This window comes from Notolabrus celidotus, chromosome 14 (assembly GCF_009762535.1).
Source record: "Notolabrus celidotus isolate fNotCel1 chromosome 14, fNotCel1.pri, whole genome shotgun sequence".
In the NCBI taxonomy this organism is placed as follows: domain Eukaryota; kingdom Metazoa; phylum Chordata; class Actinopteri; order Labriformes; family Labridae; genus Notolabrus; species Notolabrus celidotus.
Window position 1 is genome coordinate 72,501 of NC_048285.1, and position 21,824 is coordinate 94,324.

The 21,824-nt window shown below is 43.9% G+C and overlaps 1 protein-coding gene across 1 annotated transcript in view; it reads left to right on the forward strand.

The window, feature by feature from the left end:
- The window catches only part of LOC117825078 (NACHT, LRR and PYD domains-containing protein 12-like), a gene marked incomplete at its 5' end in the record, with an annotated part of 108,709 nt that overhangs the window by 11,764 nt on the left and 75,121 nt on the right, over nt 1-21,824 (forward strand). Inside the window, 2 exons of the mRNA XM_034700711.1 lie at nt 20,510-20,683; nt 20,777-20,950. Coding sequence (XP_034556602.1) covers nt 20,510-20,683; nt 20,777-20,950 — 348 coding nt within the window. The remainder of the gene's footprint in view (nt 1-20,509; nt 20,684-20,776; nt 20,951-21,824) is intronic.

A 21,824-nucleotide genomic window follows, 5' to 3' on the forward strand; every position in this document is an offset into this window, starting at 1 on the left:
CTGTTAATTTAGTGATGATTGGAAGCCAGCTGCTTTCAAATGAGTCCAGTGTATTATTAACTGTCGCACAACATTAGTAGATTCTCCCAAACCTTAATGTTTAGATTTCTCTTTGATTTCCAATTTAAGAGGATAGTCTTCTTTGCTATGATTAGGGTCGTTAAGAGAATGGTGGAATGTTTATTATGTTGTGTTATTTCCGATATGTCGCCAAGGATGCAAGTTGTTGGGCACAGCTGGATGTTGCAGTTGAGCATGGTTGACAATCTGTCGATGACTTGTTGCCAGAATTGGCGGACCGGTGTGCAGGTCCAAAATGCATGGAGATATGTGTCTGTTGTATCTTGAATACAGTTGGTGCATTTGTCTGTTTCTGATAATCCCATTTTGTGTAGTTTTGCCACAGTGTAGTGTGTCCTATGGATGGTTTTATACTGGATAAGTTGTAAGTTTTTGCTAATGCTTTTATTGAAGTTGTATATACAGATTCGATTCCAGAAGTCACAGTTAGTTGTTATTGAGAGATCTGATTCCCATTTTGTATTTCAACTGTCTTTTATTGGTTTTTTTGCATTAATTACAAATCTCACATGACATTCTTATGTGGCAATATCAGCACATCAGCTTACAAAATCTGGTCTAGAATGAAATGAAGTAAGGGGGGGAACGACTCACCCTTAACATAATACATAATACAAACAGTACAAACATCCCTTGTAAAAATAATACTAAAAAATAAATAAATAAATAAATAGAAAAGATTGGTTCCACCACCAATACTATATACACACACATATAAATACATACATATATACATAAAGAAACATAAAGCCATGATGATGATGATAATAATAATAGACTGAAATACACATGTAGATCACAGATAAATAAATACATTAAAATTAAAAGGAAAAACTAAAACTAAAAAAACAAAAAACAAAAAACAAAAAACAGGGGGGGGCTTCACGAGGGCCTCAGTCTGCTACTTTTGCACCTGGTAAGTTGTTGAAATAGTCCAAAAAGGGCTTCCATGTTTCAGAGTACCTCCTAGCAGAACCCTGGCTACGGTACCGTAATTCTTCTAACTTTAAATGTGTCGCCACATCTCTGACCCACCGAGCGTGTGAAGGTGGAGCCCTGTCCTTCCATTTAAGGAGAATAAGTCGGCGAGCCAGAAGAGAGGCGAAGGCGAGAGAGCTTGATTGACAACCTGAAAGGGACATCCCTTCTGGAGCCACGCCAAATATAATAGTTACAGGGTTAGGTGTTAAGTTGCATGAGTACATAAGAGAGAGAGTCTCAAAAACGGAGGTCCAAAATGGGACAATAGATCGACAAGAAAAAAACATGTGAGAAAGGGTAGCAGGGGCATTATGACACCTCTGACAGGTGGGATCACCAGGGAATAGCTTTGCAAGCCTACTTCTGCAGAGATGTAATCTGTGGAACACCTTAAACTGAAGCACACCGTGTCTCACACACAGGGAGGATTTATGTATTTTCTCAACAGCTAGCCGCCAGGTCTCATCAGACAATTTAATTTCCAATTCCTTCTCCCAGGCGTCCTTAAGATGGCTAAGGGAGGGGTTGCATATATCTTGGACCACATTGTATAACTTAGAGACACATCCCCTCCGATAGGGGTCGATGTTAAGACAATCTTCCAACCACCCCCTTAATGGGGCAGTCGGGAAGGAGGGGACATGTCTACGGGTAAAGTCTCGCACTTGCAGGTACCTAAAGTAATGTGTTCTTGGGATGCCATAGTCTCTAACTAGATTATCAAAAGATATGAATACCCCTTTCTGAAAAAGATCGGCCACGCTCTTCAGATCATTACGAGACCAGCGTTGAAAAGCAGAATCCAACAGGGCAGGCTTAAAAACTGGATTGCGGAGTATAGGAATCAACGGAATCATCTGTTTCAGCCCAAAGTGTACTCTGAACTGCGACCAGATCCTAAGGGAGCTGCTAACCACCGGGTTGGCTGAGTGATATTTTTTACTGAGTGGCAGGGGAGCACACATCAGGGAGGCCAGATCCAGTGGTAAACAAGAATTCGCCTCCATGCTGGACCAAATTGGTCCCGACCCCTCCCTAAAGTGAGACAACCAAAACACAAGCTTGTGAGTATTTACAGCCCAGTAGTAATGCAAGAAATTTGGGAGAGAGAGACCCCCTTCTGACTTAGATTTTTCTAAAAACGTCTTACGAAGGCGTGGGATTTTTTTGTCCCATATAAATGTAGAGACATGCTTGTCTAATTCTTTGAAGAAGGACTTAGGCAAAAATATAGGGATCTGCTGAAAGTAATACAGTAATCTCGGCAAGACAACCATTTTTACAGTATTTACTCTCCCCGCCAGAGATATGGGGAGGGACGCCCAGCGCCTGAGGTCCTCTTTAACCTTTTCTAGTGTTGGTAGAAAGTTTTCCTTGAACAGGTCCTTAAATTGTCGTGTAACGCGCACCCCTAAGTATGTGAACGAGTCCGTAACCACTTTAAAGGGGAAATCTGTATAGGAGAGCTCAGATGCACAGGGATTGATGGGAAACAGTAAGCTTTTGTTGAGATTAATTTTGTATCCAGATGCCGAGCTGAATGAGCTAATTGTATCAAGTGCAGTTGGAATTGATCTGAGAGGGTCCGCACAGAACAATAATAGGTCGTCTGCATATAGGGCCAGTTTATGCATGTGGCCCCCCCTCATAATACCGGCGATGTCAGTCCTGCCTCTAAGGGCGGCAGCCAGAGGTTCTATTGCCAAGTTAAACAGGAGGGGCGACAGGGGGCAGCCCTGACGTGTACCCCTCTGGAGGGGGAAGTACTGTGAAATAACATTATTAGTACGAACTGCTGCTTGTGGTGCCGAGTACAAAATCCTTATCCAGGATACGAAGCCTGGACTAAAGCCAAATCTTTCAAGCGTTTTAAACAAGTATTCAAATTCAATGCGATCGAATGCTTTATGCGCATCAAGTGAGATAAGGACCTCTGCGGTGGGGCCAAAATCAGTATAGACTATGTTATAGAGACGCCTAAGATTACCAAAGGACTGCCTACCCTTCATAAACCCGGTCTGGTCAGGATGGATAATTTTATCTAAAACCGTCTCCAGACGTATCGCTAGGGCTTTAGAAAGTATTTTGTTGTCGCAGCAGACCAGGCTCACTGGCCTGTATGAATCGCACTTTGTCGGGTCCTTGTCCTTTTTGAGAAGGACTGAAATAACCGCTTGAGATAGGGTAGGGGGTAGTGTCCCCCGGCGGAAGGCCTCTGAGTATACCTCCTGAAGTACTGGGACTATTTTGCTAGAGAATTTTTTGTAGAATTCAATCGGCAGGCCGTCTGGCCCCGGGGCCTTCCCGCTTTGCATTGCCTTAATCGCACACTCTATTTCTCTGTTAGATATGTCCCCCTCCAGAGACGCAGCCTCTCCCGAGCCCAGTGTAGGGAGCTCCAGATTGTTGAGAAAGTTAGAAACAGAAGAACTATCGGCAACCTCCGAGGAGTACAGCGACTCATAGAAGTTCCTAAATTGATCGTTAATACACCCCTGGTCGGTCGTAGTTTCCCCAGTTGTTGTTGTGATTTCTGTTATAAGGCTGTCTGCTGCCGATCGTCTTAATTGGTGGGAGAGTAACTTACTGGCCCGTTCTCCATGTTCATAATGAGACTGCCTAGATTTGAGATACAGGTCCTCCACTTGGGCGGTTGCCAGAGAGTCGTATTCCATCTGCAGAGTGATGCGCTCTTTATATAGTTCAGCGGTTGGCTTGGATGAGTGTTTCTTGTCAACGTCGCCAATCAAGCCTACAAGCTCTGTCATGCGTTTTGTTCTTCGCCTGTTCATACCTATCGTATAAGATATAATTTGGCCGCGGAGATAAGCCTTCATAGCCTCCCACACAGTACCAACACTCGTCTCTGGTCGCCTGTTGGTTTCTAGGAAAATATCGATATGCATAGAAATATAGGTGGTAAAGTCCTCGTCCGACAGTAAGCGCGGGTTAAGTCGCCAAGCTCTCTGCGGGGGCGTATGGTCAGGGAAACAAAGCTCCATTACTACAGGGCTGTGATCAGAGACAACTATAATCCCATATTCAATAGATTTGAGGGAAGAAATCAATTTTTTGTCTAGGAGAAAATAATCAATCCTTGAATATGATTGTTGGGCCGCAGAGAAAAATGAAAATTGCTTAAGGGTGGGGTTCTTAAAGCGCCAGGGGTCCAACATACCAAAATCTCCAGCAAAGGAGTTAATGACCCGGGCTGAGTTCGACAACGGCCTAACAGGTACCGCAGAACGATCCAGACTATGGTGGAGGACACAATTAAAATCTGCCCCGAGGATGAGATGGTGAGAATTCAGGTCTGGAAGCAAGGCAAACAGATTACTAAGGAAAACAGCGTCGTCCCAGTTAGGGGCATAAACACAAGCCAATACGACTGGTACATTATATAACAAGCCTTTGACAATGACGTATCGGCCATTTTTGTCTGCAATAACTGTCGAGTCCGCAAACTGCACATGTCTCCGTAACAGGATAGCTGCACCCCTATGCTTAGTCTGTAATTTAGAGTGAAAAATTTTTGAGAATCCGTCCCGCCTAAGTCTAGAGTGGTCCGTCAATCTGAGATGTGTTTCCTGCAGAAAAACAATGTCTGATTTCAACTTGCGTAAAGTGGAGAAAACCTTACTACGTTTCACAGGGTGGTTCAAACCCCTGACGTTCCAGCTTACGAAGGTGGTCGCATTACAACCCGCACTCTGCATCCCTGTCATCTGTGACATTGTAGGTTAGACATCCCGAGAGCCCTGCATGAAGGAAGGGAGGTGGGGGGAGAGGAAGGAAAAAGGGGGGGGGGAGGGACTAAAAACAAACCAAAAGTAAACCAACTAGTACAAGGGTTTGAGCAGCAAACACAGACAGAACTAACATACAAATTTGAAAAACACTGCGACATAACAGACATAGTGCATACGGAGTTAGAAAGAACGTCCAGAAAACCTTGCTGGTCTCTCCCCAAATGAGAGACTGCATCCCGCCCCCGATGACACTCACACCAAAACAGCTTACCTAGCGAGACCGAGACTCGCCAGAGCCTTCATACAACAGTATAATATATTAGTAATTTTATAAGAACATTAGCAAACCTCCAAAATGAAAAGCTATGACCCGCGTAATTTTAAATTAAACCCCCCAAAATAAAGATCTGTAGTATTAGTATGCTACTCTAATACAGCGGATATTAAAACACAGAACGTAAACATGCCGGCCTACCCCACGGGGTTATGGGGGGCGGCTATCGTGCTAAATAGCAGTGGCTCATTAGCCAGCCAAACGGGCCGTAATGAAAGCTAACACCAACGGTATTAAACAGACTTGCGCAAATGTGCCGAGCAAACCGCCTCACAGTGAACAGTATTGAGGCATACCACATTAAAGTTCACATTCTTATACCAACTGTATATCGAACAACAAAACATGTTCACTCGGCCGGTACCGTTAGCTGCTAATTTGTGCTAGCAAAGCTATTAGCAAGTAGTATAGGGCCTGTTAGCTGGCCCACCGAATACCCGAAGCTGTTATGTAGCCACATCTATGTGCTTCGTGACAAAGTCTTTAGCCTCACCCGGGTCCCAAAAGCTGTGTCGTCTGCCGTCAGCGGTCGTGATTCTAAGGGTCGCGGGGTACCACAGTCCGAATTTAATTCCCTCCCAGCTCTTGAGCATGTTTTTCACATCCCTGAAAGCTGCCCTCCGCTTTACAGTAGCTTGCGTGTAGTCAGGGAAGATCCTGATCCTGTCCCCCTGCGGTGTCACCAGTTCATCAGACGTGGCTGCTTTGCGAAGGATTGCCTCTTTCTCACGAAAGTAGTGGCACCTCACCAGAAAGGTGCGGGGTGGTTGGTCATCTTGGGGCCGTTCACGAAGGGTACGATGTGATCTGTCAAGCAGGGGGGGTGACTCTAGTCCCAGCGTCTGCTGTAGCAATATAGCCATGAAGTCAGACGGATTCTTCCCCGTCTCCCGTTTCTCTTTTATCCCGGTGATTCGCAGATTACACCTCCTTGACCTCGCCTCCAGGTCCTCGTTCTTGTCTGATAGTGTTTTTATGTCACTCTTAAGCTGCCGCATGTCGCGTTCCAAGTTGGTAATAGCGTCAGAGTGGTCGTTAGCGGCTGTGTGTAGGCCACCAACCATGTCCTCCAGGGCCTTGGTACGGCAACTAACTTGGTCAATAGTTGCCTTTAATTCGTCTCTAAGCAGGCCAATTTCCCGGCGGAGTTCTTTAGAGTGTGTGTCAGCGTTGTCATCAATCTTCTTCCCCAGGTCATCCCTAAGGGAGTGGATCGCCTGAAGAATTTTAGTGTCGCTAGTACCCGTCATGCTAGCGGGGGGGAACTCCGCCTCATCATCATTAGCTGAGTTGCTAGCTTTAGCCTTCGAGTCCGCGGTGGGGGCACCTTTTCTTCTATGTAGAGATGTCATTTTACATTGGAGGATAGTTGAGCAAATAAAGAACGTCCTGAGCTGGAAAAATATCTGTTGGGGGAGTGTTAGGAGGTTGCTAACAATACAATATTCTCGGCTCTGGCAAGGAGCTCAAAAACGTGCGTCTTCACATGGCACCGCTCAAACGGTAAGTTCTGATTCCCATTTTGATATCGGTAATGACACCGAGGTGTCGGACTGGTTTAAGATTGCGTATATTTTTGACATGCTCTTTTTTTTGCTGAAGATATTTAAGATTCTGTCAATTGGAATGGGGTCATCCGGCGAGTTAACAAAGCTATTTAGGATTGGTGTCACTATAGATTGTAGTTGTATGTATTCTAAGAAGTTTGGGGTGATACTAAATTTCTGGGCTAGTTTGGTGAGGCTGATGAGAGTGTTTTCCTCCGTAATGTGCTGAAGGTGCGTGATGCCCTTTTTCACCCAGTTGGGGAAGTGGAGTGGTTTCTTTTTAAAAGAGAAATCAGGGTTTTTCCAGATGGGAGAGCGGAGGGATGGGGCAATTTGTTGAGACTTCGTGATTTTAACAGCTTTCCACCAAGCTTTGAGGGTCGTTGCTATTGTTATACTTTTGAAACACTGGTGTTGTTTTATATTTTGTGTGATAAATGGAAGGTCGGCTAGTTGAAGGTCCCCACAGAGTGCTTGTTCTGTATCCAGCCAGGAGGAATTACATTTTCTGTGCCATTGTATCAAATATTTCAATTGGCTTGATAGATGGTAAAGCTCAAAGTCCGGAGATTCAAGTCCGCCTTGGGCTTTGGGTTTTTGGAGAGTAGTAAGTTTTATTCTTGGTGTTTTATTTTTCCAGTAGAATTTGGTTATTGCCGAGTTAATTGATTTGAACCAGGAGTTATTCGGTGTGACTGGAATCATTGTGAATAAATAATTGATTTTAGGAAGGATAGACATTTTTACTGATGATATTCTTTCTAATAGTGATAAAGGGAGGTTAGACCGTCGGCGTAGGTCCTGTTCGACTGTTAGTAGGAGAGGTGAGAAGTTTCGATTAAACAAATCAGACAGTTTGGGGGAGATATTAATGCCCAAGTATTTGATATTCCCTGTTCTGAGTTGGTGATTGGAAGCTAGTGCTGCTACTTTTTTTTCTTCTAATTTGTTTGGTAAGATTGTGGACTTAGACCAGTTAACAGAGTATCCAGATTTTTTTGAAAATGACGCGATTATATTAAAGCATTTTGGGAGGGAGGATTGGGGGTCTTTTAATAGGAGTAGTATGTCATCTGCGTGAAGAATTATTTTATGTTCTGTTGTAGATGTTTGGAAACCTCTTATATTTCTATTTTATCTGATTGAAGCTGCAAGTGGTTCGATTAATAGTGCAAAGAGGGAAGGAGAGAGTGTGCATCCTTGTCTAGTACCATTGTGCAGGGGGAAGTTTTTTGAAATGAACCCATTAGTGGAAACAGTGGCCATTGGTGAAGTGTAAAGTGCTCTAATCCATCCTATAAATGTCTCTTTGAATCCAAATTTTTTTAGAGCTAGGAATAAGAATGTCCAGTTGACTTTGTCAAAAGCTTTCTCAGCATCTAATGATAATATTACACTTTCTGTGTCTTTTTGTTGTGATAATTGCATTAAGTTAAATAGCTTCCTGGTGTTGTCAGATGATTGACGTCCTTTAATAAAACCTGTTTGGTCGGGGTGGATGAGGGATGGGATAACACCTTCGATTCTGGATGCGAGTACTTTACTAAAAATTTTAATGTCTGTGTTAATGAGTGATAAAGGGCGGTAGCTGGATGGGCTAGTTGGGTCTTTATCTGGTTTTAAAAGTACAGTTATCATTGCTGTGTTCATAGTTGAAGGAATTATGGCTGAAGATGTGAGTTCTGTAATCATACGGATAAAGAGCGGAGATATGGTTTCCCAAAAGTGCTTGAAGAATTTGATAGGGAAACCATCAGGACCAGGAGCTTTATTATTTGGAATTTTATTGATGGCGTGAAAAATTTCTTCTGGAGATATGGGTCTGTCTAAATGATTTGCTTGCTCTTCTACGAGCTGTGGAAGTTTAATTGGGTTAAGCAATTGATTAATTCCGTCTTCACTTGGGTTGAGGTCAGATGTGTATAGTTTTCTATAGAATTCCTTAAACACGTCATTAATTTCATTGTTGTTGTGGAGAGATTTACCTGTAGAGTCTTTGATACATGAGATGGTTGCTTTTTCTTTGTTCTGTTTGATTAGATTAGCCAGATATTTAGTTGATTTGTTGCTATTTTGATAGTCATTGAGTCTTAGTCTTTCTAGCTGGAAGGTGGTTTTTTTATTGATAATTTCATTTAGCTCCAGTTTGAGTCTCCTGATCTCACCAAGAAGGCTTTCTGTTGGTTTTTCAGCATATAGAGTTTCTATTTCTACTATTTTTGATTGTAAATTATTTTCTCTTAAGACTTCTTACTTCTTTTTGTAGGATGAAAATGAAATGATTCTGCCACGTAATACCGCTTTGGCGGTTTCCCATAGCAGTGTAGGCGAGATGTTTGGGGAGTCATTTGTTTCCAAGAAAAATGACCATTCTTGGTTGAAGAACTGATTGAAGTCATCATCTTTTAACAATGATGTATTGAGTCTCCATCTGATGGAGGGTTTCTGTTGCGTATTAATATTTAGATTTAACGATACTGCAGCATGATCGCTAATGATTGTGGGGTGTATATGTGTCTCTGTAATGACTGACTGAAGTGAATTACTAGTTAAGAAGTAGTCGATTCTCGAGAATGTGTGGTGTACTTGTGAGAAAAAGGTGTACTTTCTTTCTGACTGATGGTCTATCCTCCAGCTATCTCCGAGGCCGTAGTCCTCCATATACTGTTTTAGGGTCCTTGCTGCTTGAGATGTTTTGGGTTTCCCTCCCTTGCTTGTTCTGTCTAGAGGAGAATCGAGAACGGTGTTAAAATCACCACCAATGATAATGTCTGCACTTGGTAAGTTGTTCAGTAGAGAGAAGAATGTGTGAAAGAAGTCTGGGTCATCCTGATTTGGTCCATATATACTGGCTATTGTTAGCTTGTGATTGTGGAGGGATATGTTAATAATGACATATCGGCCTTCTGGGTCTGAGATGGTTGTATTGTGTGTGAATTGTAATTTACTATTAATAAGAATTGCAACTCCTCTCTGTCTTGAGTTATAATTCGCACAGAAGGCATGTGGGAAATTTGGGGATCTTATAACTGCATTTCTTGAGTCTATAAGATGTGTTTCCTGAAGCAAGCAGATATCTGCCTGTAGTTTATTCAGATGGTTTTTAATTTTAATTGCTTTAGCCTGATTTCCAATACCACAAATATTCCAACTTACCAATTTAGTCATTGTTGATTATTTTAGAGTCCCCAGATACTTCTTGGTGTGTGTGAGTATGTGTGTGTGTGTGTGTGTGTGTGTGTGTGTGTGTGTGTGTGTGTGTGTGTGTGAGTGTGTGTGTGTGTGTGTGTGTGTGTGTGTGTGTGTGTGTGTGTGTGAGCATGTGTGCGAGAGAGTGAGTGTGTGAGCATGTGTGTGCGAGAGAGGGTGAGTGTGTGAGTCTCTGTGTGAAGCTGTGGGCAGCCTTGCAGTCTGATGATAGAGGAATGAGAGGGAAAGGGAGAAAAAGAAGGGGGGGGGGGGGGGGAGATACAAAGGTTGTGAGAAAGACAATAAATAAATTAATAACAGAAACAAAGGAAAAGTCAGGTCATTAGTTGTGGAGGTAAGTGTGAGACTGGTGTGAGTATTTATCAATATATTGTCGGTACTATCCGGAGTGTTAAGCTTAGAATAACCACGGGGTCAGTTCGTGGTCCCGGAACAGCTGGCCATCGATATATAGTTTATCTACTGCTATCACGGCTCTCCGTTGTCTGGCAATGTTCTCTTTGCGGATCGGGAAGAGGATTTTAAGCCGAGCCAGGATCTCTTTGGGGTACTGGTCGTTCATGCCGTAGTTTGTCCCTTTGAGCTGTACACCTTGTTTTTTAACAAACTCTTTGTGTTTATAATGCTCAAACTTAGCTATGATCGGACGCGGTTGTTTGTTGTCTCTTTTAGCTGCTCCGAGGCGGTGGACGCGGTGGAAGGTGATTTGTTTTAGCTTGTCACCAGTGATCTTTAATTTGGAGGCCATGAAGTTTTTTAATGCCTCTTCAGACTCCGCGGGATTGTTACCGGCAGTTTCAGGAATGCCAGAGAATATTAAATTATCCCGCATAGATCGTCCCTGCAGCTCTAACACGGTCTCTTTCAGTTCTTATTCGCTCTTTGGATACCTGACATATCGGCAGAGAGAGTTTGGACGGCAGTTTTAAGTTGTTTATTCTCCGAGTTTAGTTTAGTAATTTGCTCGTAACAAAATTCTAAACTGGTCTTGAGCTCCTGGAATTCTTTATGCATTAACTCAACGAGAGCGATGCGCGAGTCCATCGAGGAGAGATGGTTATTAATCGAGATTAAAGTTTCACTAACCTCGGGGTTGTTTGACGGAGCCTCTGTTTGGGTCGGCGAGTCGGATTGGGAGGCGAAAGATACATTAGGTGAGGAATCAGGGGAACGCTGGCGTTTTGCAGAAGGGGCAGAAGCCGTTTGTTTCCCTTTCTTACCCATTTCAGCAGCCTGTTGGTAGTAGTAACTGTCTATGAAGTCTTCCAGCTGCTCCAGGGTTGTCGAGTATTAGTTTTACGTGTCCTGATTCACGGAGTTATTCTTTAGTTAAGTTATATTACGATAACGGTGTATGAGATTTGTTTGTTTTCAAAAAACGGCACCGGGCGCCGCCATGTTGAATCTACACCAGTCTCGCGAGAACGGGAATCACAGCGTCATCGGAACCTCTCTCCCCTCACAGTTTTTTGACCTCTAATAACTAAGGAAAAAGAAACTTTCAGAAAAAGAGGCCTTGAACAGAAAGCAGTCAAATAATAACTACATATCACCACAGCACAAAGAAATGAGACATATATGTAGGTCGTGTATTTATTCTTTAAATTTTGACCAGGTGAGTTTCTGACCTTTACTACAGCCAGTCACCAGGGGGCGCTGTGTTTGTGGCCGCACTCGGTCTCATTAACTACAATGGCAGAAAATATTAAATCAGAGTTTTGAGGATGTTCATTTACAATAAAATGACATATTTAAAAATAAAATATTTACAGTGTAACTGGTTGTGTTTATCTGCTGGACTATGGAGAGGTGTCTCTGTGTCCTGGTGTTTATGATGGAGGAAGGATGGCACTACCTCAGAGAAGTTGCTCTCTCTCTGGTTCTATATTATTATATATTATATTATCTTTGTGCTTTTAGGGACCGTAACCCATCCTTGGTGAATTCCCCCCTCAGAAGGTAAGATGTAATGTCAGTGTTTTGTACTCACCTTACTGTGTTGTTAAGAGGCTGTCTGTGTCCACTACTTTATTAGATAAGTGCAGTCCATAGACATTACATCAGAGAAAGGAAAGGTCATATCTTCTCGTTTAACCCCGCCCCCTATCACCCAGGTTAACAGGAAGTACTCAATACTTGAAGTTTTGTAATCTAATAATAGAATAAATGAAGAGACTCTCTCTGCATCCTGACCTGAGATCATCAGGTAGACTTTAGTGTTTTAATAACCTTCACCTCTGATATTGTGATAGTGATACCTGTCAGCACTCTCACTGTCATAACACTCACGCAGCTCTGAACTCTCCTTCTAAACATTAAAGAGGAAGCTACGTTATAGCATGTCACAACCTGCCTTATCAAGAGAGAACAGGTTCTCTGAGCAGCTCCTTCAGCAGCAGACTGAGACACCCACCCTGCAAGAAGGAGCGCCACCACAGGTCAATCATCCCGTCTGCAGTCAGACTGTTGAACAGCAGCACTGAATCCTAACTCATTCAGAAGTAGCTGTGCAGATACTCTAAACATCTCTTATCACTGTGTGTTTTTAGCAACATGATGCAGTTTTCCCTGTGCAATAACTAGCAAGTAGAAAGTGTTAATATCTATTATATTTCATTTTATATTGTTCTCATTGTTTAACCTTTAATTGTTCTATTTTAACTTGTAAGTAAATTGTCGTGCTCTCCTGTCTCTTGTTGAAAACTGCTGGAACAAAAAAAATGTCCCCAATGAGGGATCAATAAAGTCTATCTTATCTAATGTTAAACCACTTGAATGAGGGATGGATACAAACTTTAACCAGTGCAGAATTATGTTCAACTCATAAATAAATCCAAACTTGTTTTTAAAAAGGGTTGGTGCTCTTATAAACATTCCAGCAACAGATGACACACATACCTGTCTATTGTGTGTTTACCTGAAATGATCTCATGCAGCATCTTTTGGGTGAAACCATCTACAGGGAGAGGAGGGGGGGTGCTTTTTTGAGGTTTGGATATAAAGCTCAAATAGAGAACTTTGCTTTGATTTAAAAACTTTATTAGAGATTAGAGGATCCTAATAAAAGATTGTATTGAATTAAAATTATGATATTTAAAAAAGTCAAATTTAAACTACCGTGGAGTTGCATGGACTCACCTGCTTGAATGGGCATGCTGCAGTTTCCTGCAGTTGAGGAACTTATTTGATGGTATCAACATGAAATAAGGAGATCACTGAGAGAAATTACAAATCAGGAGTCCAGTGGGAGACTGCAGCCCTGATCGGGAGTGTTGGCAGGTCAGTTTGAACTCTTTTCATCCTGGTAGGAAGTTAGTTAGAGTCAACAGGAACTACAGGAAGCAATGAGTGACTCCACTGAGATTACATCCATGATTTACAGGTGTTCAGGTGTTTCAGTCTAAAGTTCAGAGCTGCTCTGTTACCCTTAAAATGAGTCTTACCTTTGCTCTCATGTATTTACATTATGTACATGTGGAGTTGATTCATGATACATGTGACACTAATGTCACAGTTTATATCCAGCTGACTTCCTGGTGTAAACTATCCAAAAATAAACTCACCATGAGTCATGCAGCTTGTATGTGCTGGGGTGGAGTCAAGGTCAGCCCCAGACTGATGGAAGCAAATAGTTACCAACATTAAAATGATAAAGCAAATTTGAAAACTAAATTGCATTAACAGAAACCTTATTATTTTTCCAAATAAGGGTGAATTATGTGACTTATTGCATTTTCATTTTAATCTTCAACAATGCTAATTATTTTACACAATCAAAATGAAAAAAGAAAATGACATTTGCTTTTTAATTAAAAAAAAAATGCCATGCTAAGTTAGTATCATGATTCAAATTAAAAAGAAAATTGAAAATTATAATGCAATATATTTGAAGTTAGAACATTTAGTTTTATAACCATAGTGAGCACTATATTGACTATTTGGGTACAAATGTAATTTGGTGAATAGACCTTGGAAATACACACCAGACAGAAAATCTGCTCACATTTGGCTTGTTCTGTTTAACATTATTACAGCATCATGAATCAGAATTAAAAAAACATGTAATGATACTGTGGAATTCATTTTCTAAACGTAGCATAAAAAGTAATGACATTTTTGTTTTGTAATTGTTTCTTTGTTGTAACAAAGCTTCTTGGTTATAAATAGCAACAGAAGAATCAGCTGTTAGGCACTGACAGAGAAGAGTTGGAACATTTTTCCTGGGTGTGACCCACAAACTCAGCTCTGCTGCTCATCCTACAAATGTGTGTTCTTTATAAATGTGGCGTCATTTAAAAGGGAGTTAAAGAGGCTTTCCAACAGTACAAGAAAGTAAGAAGCATTTTAACAACAAAAAAAACAATAACCAAATAAACATTCTTACTTTTGTGCTGTGTATTATCATAGCAAAAATACAAATTTACAGTATCATACTTTGCACAACCTCAGTCAATCAATCTTTAATTATAGAGCGCCATATCCAACAAATGTTCTCCTCAGACTCTTTCCAAACAGAGCAGGTCTAGACCGTACTCTATGTTCTATTATTAACAAAGACCCAACATCAAGACCGGATCAGATCCAGACCCATCTTCCAGACAGGACTCAGTCTGATCTCATCTTAATCCACCATGAGCAGAGCACTTTGCAGCATTTAGCAAGTTACAGTGGCAAGGACAAACTTCCTTTAACAGCCAGAAACCTCCAGCAGGACCAGACTCATGTTAGACACACATCTGCTGAGACCGAGTTGGAGAGAGGGATAGAGGGAAAAAGATAGAATGAATATGTCACCACCTGGTGGTAGAATATGGAATGACACCGTGTAAGAGAGCAGTGTGTGTCCCGTTGTGTAAATTCTGTTGTATAATATACACACATAGACATTAGTACACATATACCAACAAACATAATCTATTGTAATGATTGATTGGACCTATAATAGGTGGCATGGTGGAGATGGGTTCTATTCCTGATTGTTGGGAAGAAGTGGACAAGGACAAACTGTGTGGTGCAGTAGTGCGCTGCGGCTCTCCCCTCTCTCTCCCGCCCCCCCATCCCCCCCCCCCCCCATCCCCCCCCCCCCCCCCCCCTATTTTAATGCACCTCACTAGATACTGATATAGGTAAAGATATAGGGTCGGGGGGCGGGTTTTATACGGGGGGGGGGGGGGGCGGGAGAGAGGGGGGAGAGCCGCAGCGCCAGCCCCCCCCTACTCGTTGCCCCATCGGGGCTGGGTGGGTGGCTGGTGTCCCTGTCACCCTCCACCCCCCTGCTGCCCCCTCCCCTGTGGGGGCCTGGTCCGCGGCTGCCCTCGGGGCCGGGTTTCCCGGGGTTCCCTCGCGGTCCTCTTGGGGGGGTGGGGTGGTGCGCAGCTGGGGGGGGTGTTACTACGGCAGCCATTGGGGTGTCCCTCCATGCCCCCGCGGCCTGGTCCATCAGTCGCAGGGCGTGGGTGGGGGGCGTGGGTGGGGGGAGTGGTCGGGCCGTCTGTGGGGGGCAGGTGGGATTGGCCCTGCCGCCTTCGCCCTCCCCCCGCTCCGGCGCGCCGGTTTGGTGGGCTCTGGTCCTGGTCGTCTGCCTGGCTGTCTGCTCCTGGTGCCGGGCCCCCTCGGCCCTGGTGGCTCCTTTGGCTCCGTCTTGGGGGGCTGTGGGGGCGGTGTTGTGGGGGTGTCCCTTGGGGGGGCTGCGGGATCTCTCCCCCCTCGCCCCCCTTTCCTCCTACTGGGTGACCTGGGGGTCGCCCTGGGTGCTCCGGCGGTACCTGCTTGCTTCCGGTCTGGGTCCTTGGCTTGTCCCCTGGCCTGGGTCTCCCGCGGCGGGTTGGGTCCTTCGGTCTGACTGCTCTCGCGGCCCGGGTGCCGAGCCGTACCGCTCGGCTGGTCTGACCCAAGTGGTTTCATCTGCACCAGTGGTGGTCTTGTTACACAAATAGAACACAGCACGGCGGCAACCCTCTGCGACCCAAGCTTCAGTAATGATTGTGGACACTAAGGGTTGCTTAATCATTAGTATCACCCCACGGAGTTTTTTTTTTTGCATCATGGTGAGATGGTCCCTCTCCATCTAAGTGTGTTAGGTCTCTCTCTCCTTCTCTCTCCCTGTCCCTTTGTATATCCTCATGTAATCTTTCTTTCACTTTCTCTTATTTTTTTTATTTTTTTGGTCCACCTAGGTGTGCACGCCCTCTTTTACAGAACATGATATTAGCTGCCAATAAAAGATAGGCCAGAGTTCTAAGAGGGATGGTGATGGTTGCATGCACACAGTCACAAGCACAGAAGAAAAAGGTTTTCTTTCTTTTCTTTTGCTGCAAGAATAAATTGCATGAATATTTGACAGTTTGTGACAAACATGACACAAACCAGAAATATATATGCAGACAAGAGAAAAAAAAAAAAAAAAAAAAAAAAAAAAGAATGAATATGTCACCACCTGGTGGTAGAATATGGAATGACACCGTGTAAGAGAGCAGTGTGTGTCCCGTTGTGTAAATTCTGTTGTATAATATACACACATAGACATTAGTACACATATACCAACAAACATAATCTATTGTAATGATTGATTGGACCTATAATAGGTGGCATGGTGGAGACAGGTTCTATTCCTGATTGTTGGGAAGAAGTGGACAAGGACAAACTTCCTTTAACAGGCAGAAACCTCCAGCAGGACCAGACTCAGTCCTGTTGTAATGAATGAGCATGTTGTTGTGTTTGTGTGTAGGTGGGCGCTCTGCAATGGATCAGTGTGAGGACAGAGAGGAGGGAGCCCCTCCCTCTAAAACCACTCTGTGTGGGGAACATGAAGCTCAGAGGTAAGATGAGGATCTCTACCTGTCCATGACTCTTCTACATGTCAGAGATCAGCACTGAATCAATGCAGAGTCATTATTCATACTCACAGCTGTGTGTGTGTGTGTGTGTGTGTGTGTGTGTGTGTGTGTGTGTGTGTGTGTGTGTGTGTGTGTGTGTGTGTGTGTGTGTGTGTGTGTGTGTGTAGCAGCCCAGAGCAGCAGCATGGACCAGACTCTCTTGGACCTGGATCCAGCTGTGTGTCCTTAAAGAGTGACGACTCTATGAACGAATCTATTAATTTCAAAGATGGACGTCAGTCTGATCATCAAAGGTAATAATCGATCACACAGTTTTTATCAGAACCAAACATTACAAAAGTTTGTAGTTATTTCAGCAGCACTCAAACCTGGAAGATTTTCAGAGTTCATGTTTGTTCATCAGTGTTTGTGATTCTTTCAGAGTCCAACACGACAGACCAGACTCTCCTGGACCTGGACCCAGCTGTGTGTCCTTAAAGAGTGACCGATCTATGAACGGACTGATTGATTTCAAAGATGGAGAGATTTGTGATGATGAAAGGTAAGACTGTCCTGTGTTTGGAGGAGGATCCATAAGACAGACTCTATCAGATGTAACACTGTGTGTCATTACATAAAGTACATGATATTATATTTGTTCCACAGAGTTCAGAGATCAGAGGCTCCCATTGGTCAGTCTGCCCAGCAGCATCAAACACAGCTGGACTCCATATTGATGGTGAGTAAATGTACAAACACAGCTCCTCCTGAGAATCAGAGCACACACTCATTCTGTTTGGATGTTTCTGTTTCCTGATCACACTGCAAACATCATCTCTGCCTGAATTCTCTTCACACTCAGTGTTTGACTGATTGAATGAAGCCTTACATTTCTGAGCTGCACACAGTCAGAGGTCAGAGGTCATGCTGCTCTCACACAGACTCAGACTTTGGCAGCAGAGTTCCCAAAGTGAGTCCAGTTTGAGGTCTAAACAACAGAAACACTTTGCTTCATGTTAATGACAGCTGCTGCTTTCAGCTTCATTCTAATAAACACATCAGGTCTAAAGTCACTGCAGACTTTTTCTGGATGAAAGCACACCAGGAGATTTCTCCAACAGGAAGTTCATTTCAGAGAAACTTGACTTGTAGAAGACAGGACCATCCACAGACTAAGTCCTGAAGCAGCATTGTGATCCAGTCTCCATGCTGGACTCTGCAGACCAGCAGGCTCTCTGTCTGTCACAGATGATCTGATGTTCTGTTTTGTTCTCCTCCAGCTGCTCCAGGAGAACATCATCAGTTTTGTAAAGACCGAGCTGAAGGAGATCCAGAGAGTTCTGAGTCCAGATTACCCAGAATGCTTAGAGAGTCAGAGGGAGGGTGAGGATGAAGAGCAGAGGAGGAGCAGAGAGGCCTTTCTGGAGATCACTCTGCACTTCCTGAGGAGAATGAAGCAGGAGGAGCTGGCTGACTGTCTGCAGAGCAGTAAGAGGATTTGAACACATTGAACATGATGGAGAGAGGAAATGGAGACAACATGGGAGAGGTTTACATTTCAAACTCTGCTGTTAATATGATGCACACATTTGGATCACATCTATGAGCTGTGAGTGTTCACAGCTGATGAAGAGATTTCAGAGAGGAGGAAAATCAAATCCATCCTGATGTCTGAAAGTGTAAATTCATCAGACTGATTGTAGCTTCAGATCATTCATCACATTTCTCTTTGGTTCTTTCAGGAACTGTTGCTGCAGAGTGCAGACGTAAACTGAAGTCTCACCTGAAGGAGAAGTTCCAGTGTGTGTTTGAGGGGATCGCTAAAGCAGGAAACCCAACCCTCCTGAACCAGATCTACACAGAGCTCTACATCACAGAGGGAGGGACTGGAGAGGTCAATGATGAACATGAGGTCAGACAGATTGAAGCAGCATCCAGGACCCCACACAGACCAGAGACCACCATCAGACAAGAAGACATCTTTAAAGGTTCACATGGAAGAGATCAACCAATCAGAGCAGTGCTGACAAAGGGAGTGGCTGGCATCGGGAAAACAGTCTTAACACAGAAGTTCACTCTGGACTGGGCTGAAGACAAAGACCACCAGGACATCCAGTTCACATTCCCCTTCACTTTCAGAGAGCTGAATGTGCTGAGAGAGAGAAAGTTCAGCTTGGTGGAACTTGTTCATCACTTCTTTACTCAGACCAGAGAAGCAGGACTCTGCAGGTTTGAAGAGTTCCAGGTTGTGTTCATCTTTGATGGTCTGGATGAGTGTCGACTTCCTCTGGACTTCCACAACAATCAGATCCTGACTGATGTTACAGAGTCCACCTCAGTGGATGTGCTCCTGACAAACCTCATCAGGGGGAACCTGCTCCCCTCTGCTCGCCTCTGGATCACCACACGACCTGCAGCAGCCAATCAGATCCCTCCTGAGTGTGTTGACATGGTGACAGAGGTCAGAGGGTTCACTGACCCTCAGAAGGAGGAGTACTTCAGGAAGAGGTTCAGAGACCAGGAGCAGGCCAGCAGGGTCATCTCCCACATCAAGACCTCCCGAAGCCTCCACATCATGTGCCACATCCCGGTCTTCTGCTGGATCACTGCTACAGTTCTGGAGGATGTGCTGAAGACCAGAGAGGGAGGAGAGCTGCCCAGGACCCTGACTCAGATGTACATCCACTTCTTGGTGGTCCAGTCCAAACTGAAGAAAATAAAGTACGATAGAGGAGCTGAGACAGATCCACTCTGGAGTCCAGAGAGCAGGAAGATGATCCAGTCTCTGGGAAAACTGGCTTTTGATCAGCTGCAGAAAGGAAACCTGATCTTCTATGAGTCCGACCTGACAGAGTGTGGCATCAAGATCAAGGAAGCCTCAGTGTACTCAGGAGTGTTCACACAGATCTTCAGAGAGGAGAGAGGACTGTACCAGGACCAGGTGTTCTGCTTCATCCACCTGAGTGTTCAGGAGTTTCTGGCTGCTCTTCATGTCCATCTGACCTTCACCAAGTCTGGACTCAACCTGATGGAAGAAGAAAAACCAACGTTCCGGACCTCCAGAATCTTTAGAGAAAAACAAAAACTGAAACGTCTCCATCAGAGTGCTGTGGACCAGGCCTTACAGAGTCCAAACGGACACCTGGACTTGTTCTTGCGCTTCCTCCTGGGTCTTTCACTGCAGACCAATCAGACTCTCCTGAGAGGTCTGCTGACACAGACAGGAAGTGGATCACAGACCAATCAGACTCTCTTAAGAGGTCTGTTGACACAGACAGGAAGTAGATCACAGACCAATCAGACTCTCCTGAGAGGTCTGCTGACACAGACAGGAAGTGGATCACAGACCAATCGGACTCTCCTCAGAGGTCTGTTGATACAGACAGGAAGTAGCTCACAGACCAATCAGGAAACAGTCCAGTACATCAAGAAGAAGATCAGTGAGGATCTGTCTGCAGAGAGAAGCATCAACCTGTTCCACTGTCTGAATGAACTGAATGATCGTTCTCTAGTGGAGGAGATCCAGGAGTCCCTGAGATCAGGACGTCTCTCCACAGAGAAACTGTCTCCTGGTCAGTGGTCAGCTCTGGTCTTCGTCTTACTGTCATCAGAGAAAGATCTGGACGTGTTTGACCTGAAGACATACTCTGCTTCAGATGAGACTCTTCTGAGGCTGCTGCCAGTGATCAAAGTTGCTAAAAAAGCTGTGTGAGTTTATGAGTAAGACATGTAAATATAATTAATGACAACTGTGAAAGCATTTGTTTGGTCCTCTTACTTTTCCTTTTACAGGCTGAGTGGATGTAACCTGTCAGAGGGAAGCTGTGCCTCTCTGTCCTCAGTCCTCAGCTCACAGTCCTCCAGTCTGAGAGAGCTGGACCTGAGTAACAACAACCTGAAGGATTCAGGAGTGACGATTCTGTCTTCTGGACTGAGAAGTCCACACTGCAAACTGGAAACTCTCAGGTCAGGTTTTCTGTTGATTCTGCTAGAAAGTAATATAAATAAAATATAATCAGTAAACTTATGCAAAGTTATGCCATTTTTTTCTAACTCCAGACTATCAGGATGTATGATCAGAGAAGAAGGCTGTGCTTCTCTGGCCTCTACTCTGAGCTCCAACCCTTCGCACCTTAGAGAGCTGGACCTGAGCTACAACCATCCAGGAGACTCAGGCATCAAGCAGCTGTCTGCTGGACTGAAGGATCCACACAACAGACTGGATACACTGAGGTATAACATGACAAGAGCTCAAACACTGAATGTGTAAAAGAAAATTCTAATTGTCTCCAAAAACATCTTACTTTGATTCATTCATTGAAGAGGAAAACATGGATTCCATGTACCGACTGCATAACTGTGTTAAACACTGAGATCAAACAGTATTCATTTAACTTCAGACCAGACATACTGGTTTACTGACACAACTACATTCAGGGAGACCAGCAGCAGACCTGTCAGTCACCATCAGCTTCATATACATGCTGCTACCTGCTGTTTGTTTCAGCAGGGACTCTGAGACATCATGGAGGACATGTGGAAATGATCTGAATGTTGATGATTGTTCTCCAGCTGTCTTCATCACTCTGAATCCATAAGACAGGATGTTTAGGATGATTGATTTTTACTCCTGACACATAAAAAGAGATGATTTCTTTAAAGTGACAGAACAAAGGTTCAGCAGGAATCATCTCCACTGATTTCAAAGAGGACATGAGAAGCAGAATCTGGACTTTATGGATCCAAAGTCCTTCAGCCATTGAAACAGCTCAAAGTAACACTTGTTACAGACTCCAAACAAGCTGAGGGGCTGTTGGAGGAGATGAACTGACTTTGGTCCACTTTCTGTACATCAGAACATCACTCTGACTGTGTTTCTTCCTCCAGGGTGGACCATGGTGGAGAGCAGAGGTTAAAACCTGGACTGAAGAAGTGTAAGTGTGGAATCAGTTTGACTCATGAGGACCAAACAGCAGACTGTCAGCTAACAAAGAATAAAGCCTTCAGGTGTGTCTGATGATAAACTGCTGCTGTGTTGTGTCTTTGTCTCTCCATCAGATGTCTGTGAACTCACTCTGGACTCAGACACAGCATACAGACGGCTCAG